At 41.8% G+C, this 12,146-nt stretch overlaps 1 protein-coding gene across 1 annotated transcript in view; it reads right to left on the minus strand.

Annotated features, from left to right (window-relative positions):
- The window catches only part of si:dkey-126h10.1 (vesicular inhibitory amino acid transporter), a 41,461-nt gene extending 35,767 nt beyond the window's left edge, over positions 1-5,694 (minus strand). Inside the window, exon 1 of the mRNA XM_059981352.1 lies at positions 5,443-5,694. Coding sequence (XP_059837335.1) covers positions 5,443-5,694 — 252 coding nt within the window. The remainder of the gene's footprint in view (positions 1-5,442) is intronic.
- Positions 5,695-12,146: the final 6,452 nt, after the last annotated feature.

Here is a 12,146-nt window from a genome sequence, read left to right on the forward strand (position 1 = left end):
TGACCCAGAGGTCCAGTCTTACTGAACAGCAATCACAGACCTGTAGTTGGCTGACATTAAGTTCAGAGGAGCTGGGGTTTCTCTCCCATGCAATGTCTCAACTGAACGGCCTTACCCCATCGTGCCCACAAACTGGAGATGAATTGCTTTCATCTCCATACATGGACTCTTGCATCCAGGGCAGAGCCAGAAGGCCACACAGAAACTGATTGCACTGAGGTTTGTGTGGCATGGGCTCAGAAAGAGCATGCACAATTGGACAGCAGCCTGTGTGGAGTGCCAATGGGTAGAAATTATGTTCAGGCAACATTGGCACCTTTTGAAGTCCCTGAGTGATGTTTTCACCATGTCAATGTGGACCTCGTTGGTCCTCTTCTCCACTCCCGTGGTTTCACGCACCTACTTACCATGGAGGACCATACCAGGTGGACAGAGGACAGCCCCCTATAATTGCTGATAGCCACAGATGTGGCCTGGGCAATCATCGGCACCAGGGTTGCTCAGCTTGGCACCCCAATTCAATCAGACCTCTGGGCTGTGATGGCCGAGAATCTTGCGTCAGGCTACATCGCACCACGGAGTATCACCTGCAGTCCAATAGCCTACGCGAGCTGGTTCACTGCTCCGCAAAGGCAGCTCTGAGGGCTTCCCTGATGGATGAGTGTTGGCATGATCGTCTCCCGTTGGGTCCTGCTGGAGCTTCAAGAGAGAACCTGCAGTCGCCTGTGGCTGAGTTGGTATGCGGGCAGCCATTAAGAGTGCCAGTTGATTTCATTCCTGATGCTACGACCGCCTGGTCAGCCTGTCAACAGCGTCCCACCCTCCTCGCTAGATTCAATTCCTTTTCACCTATTCCTACCTCCCATCATGGTGTACAGCACTCCTGGGTTCCTGTCGACCTACATTCCGCCTTGATTGTACTCGTCCACCATGATGCACACCAACATATCCCTTAGGCCCACTTACGATGGCCTGTTTTGCACTTTGGAATGGGGAGAAAACATTTTATCATAGATAAGAGGGGTAAACCTGAATGCATTTTGCTAGGTCGCCTTAAACCAGCCCACCAAGATCTGGAGTATTCCACTGCTACGAGCCTGGCATTACAACATGACTGTCAGCGTCTCAATGCACTTGCAGGCGAGCCAGGGGCACCTGCAGGTCCTCCACCCCTGGAACACAGAACCTGAGCTGGGCGGCTCACCTGAGCTCCAGAGAGGCTCCCAGTGCCGGTTTTAGTGAATTCTGGGGCGGGGGGCTTGTGTAGGGTAACATAATTGGGAGAAATGTACATAATTTACAACCACCGACATTGAATTGGGGTTTCACTGGATGATCTGACGTGACGCCATTATTACGTAAAGAGTTCAATGTGTTTTTGTGCTCAGGTTTTGGAGTTCAATAAAATGTGTTTGGGTTTCATTAAACATGAAATGCTTCACTTTGTTTTACTTGTAAAAACCTGCAATATTAAATCTGATTCTATTTTGATTCTGATTTTGCTGGGGAGCCCACTGAGTCTAAATCCCTCTGCAGTCTCTCGGAATCTCATGCATGGAGTCCCCATATCAGGCTGTGATGCAGCCATTCAGAAAGCCATACCTCTATAGAAATTTGCAGAAGTATTTAGTGATGTACTAAGTCTTCTCAAACTCTTGTAAATGAACCTGGACGCAAGAAGACTGGGTTAGCACGTGCCCGAGAACTGAAGCAGCAAACAGGTGACTTGGTGTCCCTAAGTGCCAATGCTTCAATGACCTGATGATCGAAGTTCAAAGTGTGTTTATTATCAAAGTATGGTCAGTGAAGAAATTAGAAAGGCTTCAGGAGGTGTTTTACACTAGGACAGGACTGAGTTCTTCTAACACTTATCGTTGAGACGAACCCACTGAACTAAAGAGTTGCTATTGAATTTAAGACTCGTAAACTTTCATATATATGGTGTTCGTGCATTCAGAAATCTCATGTAAGCTGCAAGAAGTTTTTTTTAATGAGAATCAGCTCAAACTGAATTTCAAGTGTTATGTGAAAATTTTGTGAAGAAAATAATTTACACTTACTCATTCAGTACTGTGCAAAAGTCTTAGCCTCCCTCAATCTTTTATATGGTTTTGGACGGTATGACCTCCACAGAGCCCTAATCGAAACATCATCGAGGCTGTCTGGGACTGCCTGAAGAGACAGAAACAACCGAGACAGCCAAAATCTGCAGAGAACTGTGGCAAGTTCCCCAAGAAAGCAATTTTCTAGCTCATCTGTGTCCCATTGTATCCTTACATAACCTTCTGTTCTGTCGAAAACTCAGCCAATGTTTGTGTTATCTTCAGATGAAAAACATCATAGATCGAAAGAGCAACTAAGGGAGCTATCTGGGTGAAAAATGTATATCCTGCATGATGTTTCTACTATTTATAATATGCAATGATTAGTTCATTCTAAATCATACCTGATACAACTCAATTTGATTGAAGTCTTACTTCATGTTTGTGATGCTTGCAGGAATTATGTCACTGAAAAGTAATTCTTCTTCTGAATTTCCTTGAAACATGTCTGATATTTCTTCTATCATCAATCACATTGATTGATAGTCAAAAAATGTTTTAAAGTCATATTTCATACTGACACAAGAGAATGCTTTTTATGCCTTCATAGTTATGTTTGTTTCAATTGGATTTTAAGCATTTAACCTAATAGTTCTTCATTAATGTGCTCAAAAGGGAATGTTGTGATGAACTGATATTCTCTTTTTATTGAAAGGGAGATCATGAGATTTTATAAACTTAAATTATTTCCAAACAGACATTTATTGTTAATGTCTTTAAAAAAGAGTTTGGTACTGAAGGCAGCTAATAGAATTGTATATACAGTTTTAGGGGTGTGGTACAGTACTCAAAGCCACAATAAAATTGCTTCAAGATAAAAATCAAATGATTTTATGCTTATGTTTACGTTTCAGATCAGCAAACGTTGTAATTAAAAGGGCAGGTTGATTTGCATTCAATTTCCAGGTTTCTGGTGTTGGCACAGAATCCACTTACAGCTCTGATAACTGGAAAAGACACTGGCTTTGCCAGAGCTGGCTGTAAAATCAAGTGTCAAGTGTGGTGGTCCTGTCACTTTGCCAAAACCAGGGATCTCATGTTTCAAACACAATTACATCCTAAGGACAGTTAAATATGTGCCAAAGGAAACTGAAGTTCAGCGATGCAGCAGTGACAAAGTTGACATTACATTTTATTTCACACACATGCAATATGAACTATTTGTCACTAGTTATTAATATGAGTGTAATTTTCAATATGAAGTATCAGACTCACTCCCACAGAGAACACACTGTCAATACAGATTATCAGGAAGCTACAGCATTCCTAATTCCCTGCAGCTTTAATGCACACATTCTGTCCCAACAATTTCCCTCCATCATCCACCACTAATTCTATATTATATCAGTTCAGTCATAAGCACAGATTCATCCGCAATAGCTTCCCTTCCCACAATTACACAATTACACAAAATCCCCATGGAGTCTCCCATCCATGGACTATTTGAAAATTTGTCAATGAGTCTTCACCAAGATCTGTGCACCCTAATTGCCAATACAATATTGAAACGAAGCCGGCTGTCAGATAATGAACTGGAAGATACCTGGACATTATTCCACATCCAGCAGCATCATTAACCACAGTTTTGTCTAACAGCACTGCATGCAAGATATCTATCCTGGCAATTTCAGAGCATGTTATGTCAAGTCTGAGTAAAATGAGGAAACAACTTCTGAGATTCCTGTGGTGGAGTCATGTCGTCTTGAACACAAGGCAACTTTGAGTTAGTGGGTACCAAACATGATACTTTGTTCCCAGCTTTTTGCCCCCTCCTCTCCATTTCTTCCTGAAGGGTTTACAGTTTCAAGACAATCAAGGTCATTACTTCATGCATACAGCCTTAATCTACCATCATTATCTCTTATCCCAAAGGACCTCCAGATGAATGAAACTTTTCTTCTTAAGTATAATCTCTTTGCAATATCTGAAAACACCATATTTAATTCATGCAAATCAAAATATCTTAAACAGGAAAGAGATACATGACTAATTAAATGCTGACTGAGCTCCTTGGATTTCATAGGTACAGTCATTCAGACCCTATTACCTCTTTCATTATTTAGCCACATCAAGTAGGTGATCCATCCCCTGGTTTCGTTAACCCACCCTTGTTCTGTATCTTTTTCTACCATCATCCAAGGATCTCATTTTCAGGAGGTCATTTGGTCTTTTATTTATACAATTTATTGGGGAGCAATTTCCACAACTCATTGAGTGAATGGCATAGAGCATGGAGCAGCAATGGGCAGGAAGAAGCCTTTTGATGCCAAACTAATCTAATTGTTCTGACTGCCCTCCCAGCTTGTTTATATGTTTGTGTAAATGCCTCTTAAATGTCCCTACAGTACCTGGTTCTACCATCTCCTCTAGCAGTATATTCCAAGCATTTTTGTGCCTTGAAATTCTCCTTTAAACTTCCTCTCTCAAACCTATGCCCTCTGGTATTTGAAATTGATACCTGATATCTTTTTCAAAAGATATTTGAAAAAGACTCTATCTACCCCACAAGTGCTTCCTGATCTCACTTCTACATCGCCTAGGTGTCTTTTTTTTTCCAACATTATGCCTGTCCTCTGGAATTAATCAGTCCAAGGAAAAAGTTCACTCCAATTGAATCCTTTCAATTTATTTAAGTGCACGTAAACTCGAGCCAATGCTGGCAACAGTGTTGAAAACTGCCACGGGTTAAAAAAATATCCCAGAAACCTTTTCTACATGCAGGTACAGTGTAGATCGCCCATCAAGGTTAACATTTAAATAGGTAACTGCATTTCTGAGATTGTGCAGATGGTTTCTCGGTTGGCGAAAACATTGTGTGAAACAATGTCTTGAAATAGGAAATGAAGAAGACGAGGAGTGTCCAAATGATTTGAATCAAGGAGTAAAATACAGCTTGATTCTGTCTAAACCCATCTCTCTCTTTCTTTAGATTGGATTGTTGAGATTTATTGGTTGTTTTGTTAACCTCACATGTCCTCTTTCTCTAAATTGCCCGTCAAAATTGCTGGATTAAGCACGCGGCCGGGGAGTTACACCACAAAGTAGCTACACATGAAAGAATTATTCCTTCACCATCATGTGATAGGATTTGCGTTAAACTAGTCTTTTTAATAACACTGGCGATAGCTTTGCTATTGTGCTCCAATATCCCGTAACACCTTCAAAATCGAAGCCATATTTATGTGACATCTGAACAATCCGCCTCCGTCGGCTTTTATTTGATTTATAACATTTACATTAAATTGGTTAGGACCTTAAAGATGTATTTGTTGAAAAGACAAATCGGCTCTCTTACTTTTAATTGTACATAAGGAAAAGCAAAACGGGGCTTTGCACCTACTTGGATGGCGTTGGTAACGTTCCAGCCGGCTTCCCAGGTGGTGAGGTGACGGGTGTCGCCGATCCCAGCCACGCGTCGCTCACAATCCAGCCCCCCGGAGGGCTCCTGGTCCTCCGCTTCCTCCCGAACGATTTCACTTTGGTCCCTGTTCAGTTCGTCCAACTTTGCAAAGCTCAGTCTTTCTTCGTCAACATGAAATGGGTATCGGTTCCTGCCGGGCAGGTTGCTGATCACATCCTGGAGGTTTATCATGGCCTTGCAGGCAGATATTCTTTAAATAAAACTGAGGAAATGCCGAATTAGCCCTATTTTAGAAGTAAAACTTTCAGCTCCAAACGAAAGCTGAAGAAATAAAAGTTTCGCTTGACTTCTGCAAGATCAAAATCTGATGTCTCTGCTCAATTTAGTCGGCAGTTTCTAGCATGAAGAAAACTTAGCTCGAGTGAGGATGAATTTCACTGGAATCTCTACCACCAGATTTATGGAGAAGCTGTGAACCATGGGCATCAGCGCATGGTTCATCAGCAAACAAAAATTTGAAATTATAATGATTTTTGCGTATCTCAACAACAGACAAGAGTATTCTCACGCCATGGTATTTAAACACCAGGTGACTAATAAATAAATATATGAATGCACTCTGCATCAAATCAACTAGAACTACTTTGGCGCCAGACGATTTGGGCATTTTTTTTATTATAACAGTTTTGTTTCAGAAAATAAGACAGTAAACACCTCGTTATCGCACCGTTCCCTTCCTTAATTTCTTCAAGCGTGGAGTGATTCCATGATCGTTATAGTTTGCTGGTGGCAACGTTCAAATCATTAGTTCTTTGCCTGTCTTTATTCCAACAGTAAGAAGGAATTAATTGATAACGTTATGATAATTACTTAACCTAAATTTTGCATGACAAAAGAGTGAAGATTGGCATCGTTTTCAAAAACACAATAAATATTGGGAAAGGACAATAGATGGAATGGGGAACTGAGGCATCATGAATATCTCCACCTTCAGCACGGTGGTGCCATTAACAAAGGTAATGGAAATGCTAAGCATTTGCAACCATCTGTGTCTTTGTGGCTGTTAAAATGCAGATTCATCCCTGTATTTCTAAATTTATATTGTTCACATGCGCACAGTGACCACTTTATATTACCCGCTGTACCTAATAAAGTGGCCACCGAGTATACGCTTGTCCCCATCTGCTTCAATGTTCGGTGTGTTGGGCATCCGGAGATGCTCTCCTGCACTCTGCTGTTGTAACGCATGGTTATTTGAGTTACGCTTGCCTTCCTGATAGACTGACCATTCTCCTCTCCCCTCTCTTATTCAGAATGGATTTTCACCCACGGAACCTCTGCGCACTGGATGTTACTGGATTTCTCACCATCCTCGGTAAACCCCAGAGGCTGTTGTCCGTGAAAATCCCAGGAGATCTGCAGCTTCTGAGGCACTCAACCACCCTGCTTGGCACCAACAATTATTTCCATAGTCAGGGTCACTTGGATCACCTTTCTTCCCCATCCTGATGTTGGGTCTGAACACCTGAACCTCTTGAGGATGTCTGAACGTTTTTATGCCTTGAGTTGCTGACTAGATATTTGCATTAACAAGCAGGCCTACAGGTGTACCTAATAACGTGGCCACTGAGTGCATGTTCTGTCCAGGAAAAGCAGAAGAAATTTTTCCTGGTCAGTTACTGCCCAGTCATTGCGCTCTCAGTCATGAATGAAGTGGATTAGATTAGTTTAGCTTTATTTGCTTGTCACATGTATTGGACATCAAAACATATGTTTGCGTCAATAATCGAACTAGTCTGAGGCTATGCTAGCGGACAGCCTGCAAGCGCCGTTATGCTTCCAGTGCCAGTGCAGCATGTCCACAACTTACTAACCCTGACCGGTATGTTTTTGTGAGAAGCCAGGAGCACCCGGAGGAAACACACACAATCATGGGGAGAATATACAAACTCCTTACAGACAGTGGCAGAGTGTTACCTGACCTTCTGAGTGTTCCCAGCAATTTCTGCTTTCATTATGCATGTGCAGGTGTACTTTTAAAATACACATACAAACTTAAGTTCCTACCTGTGACCCTGTGTAACTGAAAGATGCCTTTGCCATCTTGAACTCAACCATTCCACAATTCTGTCTAACAAGCACTTTCATCTCCCACTCTCCGTTATTTACAGATACTCAAAACCTCTACAGTTGACTGTTTGTGTACTGTAGAGGTTGGGTTGTGTATCGTGCCAATGAACACAACACAGAGGAAATGGAAAGGGAGCTCTTAGGTTTGGGTTTGGGTATTTGATCCTCCACAACATTCTGTGTGGGAATTTAAACTGGAGGTGGCAGAGTGTTTTTTTTACGAGGTCAAGTTGTGAGCTCGACATCAACCCGGCACGGATGGTGAGCAGGAGCGGTCTGTCACTGGATCGAACTCGGGAAACTCCATTCTCGATCCTGGCGCTGATCTCACTGCGCCACCAGCCGACTCTTGTTTCAAAGGAAAACTTCTCCAAGTGACTCCAGCACCAGCACGGGTATCTCGTGTCTTACATTTACATAGCTGGGAAGTCTAGAAAAGTCAATGTTTTATCATTATGGCTTTATCCTGAATCAAAATGCCCAATAATCAATGAGAATGAGGATCTAATGGATATCAGTTAAATGTTGAGGATTTTGAGGCAGCATCCTAAACAACTCAAGCAACGTTTTCCATCATTAAATGTCACCACTGTTCTAAATATAATCGATTAGACCATCTACTCATCTAATAAAAGGACCTTGATGAGGGGTCTTGGCCTGACATGTCAACTATTTATTTCTCTCCATCGATGCTGCTTGACCTGCTGTGTTCTTCTGACACTTATTGTGTGTTACTCTGGACTTCCAGCATCTGCAAAATCTTTCTCTCCTTTTCTGCTTCAGCTATGTTTGGATGGTCGAGGTTGTGAATGGTGCCCCCTCTCATTCGAAGTGGGGGTGTGCTGTTTCATGTTTCAGAGAGTCACACTGCACAGAAACACAGCCTTCAGCCAATTACTCGGATCATCAACCCTCATTTACACGAATCCTCCATTAATGTATTTTTTCATTCTCCCTGTATTCTCAGCAGTTGCCTTTGACTCTACAACTCCCCAACATCCTAGGGGTAATATGCAGTGGCCAAACAACCTACTAACCCACATGTCTTTGGAATGTGGGAGGAAACCAGAACTCCGGGAAGAAACAACATGCAAAGTCAGAGGAAAGACATGCAAGCTCTTCACAGACATCTCCTGAAATAAGGGTTGAACATGGGTGTCTGGCACCATGAGGCAACAGCTCTAGCTGCACCATTCTGCATTCCTGGATATTGACACTGAGAATGTCATTTGGGTTCATATGTTGCTACATTTGCCTCAATGCCATTGAATTGGTGTCGACTTCGTTTAGAGCAAGCTCCCGGACATATGTTCAAAGTTCAAAATACGTTGTTATCAGAGTTTGTATACTATATACAACCTTAGGTTTTATAACCATATAACCATATAACAATCACAGCACGGAAACAGGCCATCTTGGCCCTCCTAGTCCGTGCCAAACCCTTAATCTCACCTAGTCCCACCTACCCGCACTCAGCCCATAACCCTCCACTCCATTCCTGTCCATATACCTATCCAATTTTACCTTAAATGACACAACTGAACTGGCCTCTACTACTTCTACAGGAAGCTCATTCCACACAGCTATCACTCTTTGAGTAAAGAAATACCCCCTCGTGTTTCCCTTAAACTTCTGTCCCCTAACTCTCAAATCATGTCCTCTAGTTTGAATCTCCCCTACTCTCAATGGAAACAGCCTGTTCACGTCAACTCTATCTATCCCTCTCAAAATTTTAAATATCTCGATCAAATCCCCCCTCAACCTTCTACGCTCCAATGAATAGAGACCTAACTTGTTCAACCTTTCTCTGTAACTTAATTGCTGAAACCCAGGTAACATCCTAGTAAATCGTCTCTGCACTCTCTCTAATTTATTGATATCTTTCCTATAATTCGGTGACCAGAACTGCACACAATATTCCAAATTTGGCCTTACCAATGCCTTGTACAACTTTAGCATTACATCCCAACTTCTGTACTCAATGCTTTGATTTATAAAGGCCAGCATTCCAAAAGCCCTCTTCACCACCCTATCTACATGAGACTCCACCTTCAGGGAACTATGCACAATTATTCCTAGATCTCTCTGTTCCTCTGCATTCCTCAATGCCCTACCATTTACTCTGTATGTTCTATTTGGATTATTCCTGCCAAAATGTAGAACCTCACACTTCTCAGCATTAAACTCCATCTGCCAACGTTCAGCCCATTCTTCTAACCGGCATAAATCTCCCTGCAAGCTTTGAAAATCCACCTCATTATCCACAACACCTCCTACCTTAGTATCATCGGCATACTTACTAATCCAATTTACCACCCCATCATCCAGATCATTTATGTATATTACAAACAACATTGGGCCCAAAACAGATCCCTGAGGCACCCCGCTAGTCACCGGCCTCCATCCCGATAAACAATTATCCACCACTACTCTCTGGCATCTCCCATCTAGCCACTGTTGAATCCATTTTATTACTCCAGCATTAATACCTAACGACTGAACCTTCTTAACTAACCCTCCATGTGGAACTTCGTCAAAGGCTTTGCTGAAGTCCATATAGACTACATCCACTGCCTTACCCTCGTCAACATTCCTTACATTCCCTTACAGTCAGCCACAGAACAAAGAAACCAATAAAGATAAGAAGACTATCAAACACCAAAAGTGCAAAAAGAGGAACAAATCATGCAAACAATAAAAGGTAAGCAAATAACATTCAGATCTAAATAAAGTTCACAAAAGTGAGTTGACAGCCACATGCATACAGACTTGGCAATGTGGATTTGATTTTTTACAGTTTTCAATTTCTGCATTACAAGGTATCAACTTCTTATAGAGAGAGAGAGAGTACAATGAATGAAACAGTGCCGCCTATTTAAAGAGATTGTAAGACAGAAATGGGGAAGTATTTAGTCTACATTGGGGTTCTAGCAGTTTCTAAAACATCTTTCTGCCCTGAGGTTAAAGAAGTGCCCACACTCTTTCACAGCCAGTGCTCTCCACAATCTGTGCATCACACCTTTGATAGTCTCCATGTTTTCACTGCAAGCAGTTCTTTCCTTTTGTTCATAGAGAAGATCAGTAGAACTTTTGTTAGCTGTGACTCAGAGGGTAGGAGTCTCATCTATGAGGCTTTTTCTCATAAATATAAGAACTCAAATCTGACTCAGACCTTGATACCAAGAGAGTGTTTGGGCTGACAGAGTGCCATCTCTCAGATACTTCAGACGAAGAGCCTCAGCAGCATCTCCATCTGTTATCCCCTCTGGAATGGCCGTGCTCCGGAAAAAGTGTACTGGAATACAACAGACACAGAAAATGCTGAAAAAAAAAACACTCAGCAAGCCAGGAAAATAAAACAGAATTAAAGTTTCAAACTGAAGACTCTTTGTATTAAATAATAAGTCTCTGGGAGCATATTTATGGAAGATTCAACTGTATCATTGTTTAAGCATGACTTTTGCCACCCACATACTAATATCATTGTATCCCTTGATAAACCTACTGTAGCCAGAACAATATAACCATATAACAATTACAGCACGGAAACAGGCCATTTCGGCCCTTCTAGTTCTTGCTGAATGCTTACTCTCACCTAGTCCCACTGACCTGCACTCAGCCCATAACCCTCTATTCCTTTCCTGTCCATATACCTATCCTATTTTACTTTAAATGACAATACCGAACCTGCCTCTACCACTTCTAATGGAAGTTCGTTCCACACAGCTACCACTCTCTGAGTAAAGAAATCCCCCCCTCGTCTTACCCTTAAACTTTTGCCGCCTAACTCTCAACTCATGTCTTCTTGTTTGAGTCTCCCCTACTTTCAATGGAAAAAGCCTAACCACATCAACTCTATCTATCCCCCTCATAATTTTAAATACCTCTATCAAGTCCCCCCTCAACTTTCTACACTCCAAAGAATAAAGACTTAATTTGTTCAACCTTTCCCTGTAACTTAGGTGCTGAAACCCAGGTAATATTCTAGTAAATTTGCTCTGTACTCTCTCTATTTTGTTGACATCTTTCCTATAATTCGGTGACCAGAACTGTACACAATACTCCAAATTTTGCCTTGTGCAATTTTAACATTACATCCCAACTCCTATCCTCAATGCTCTGATTTATAAAGGCCAACATACCAAAAGCTTTCTTCACTACCCTATCCACATGAGATTCCACCTTCAGGGAACTATGCACCATTATTCTGAGATCACTCTGTTCTACTGCATTCTTCAATGCTCAACCATTTACCATGTATGTCCTATTTGGATTATTCCTACCAAAATGTAGCACCTCACACTGATCAGCATTAAACTCCATCTGCCATCGTTCAGCCCATTCTTCTAACTGCCCTAAATCTCTCCGCAAGCTTTGAAAACCTACTTCATTATCACAACGCCACCTACCTTAGTAGGTAACACATGTGGTAATGCACGTTTGAGAATACTGCTTTATTTGTAGTCTGAACTACATCCATTGACGTATCCTTTAAGACAGCCTCCCTCACCTGCTATTCCATCAATTTGGATATAGAGTATTGTGTTTGAGAG

Source organism: Hypanus sabinus, chromosome 10 (genome assembly GCF_030144855.1).
Source record: "Hypanus sabinus isolate sHypSab1 chromosome 10, sHypSab1.hap1, whole genome shotgun sequence".
NCBI lineage: Eukaryota > Metazoa > Chordata > Chondrichthyes > Myliobatiformes > Dasyatidae > Hypanus > Hypanus sabinus.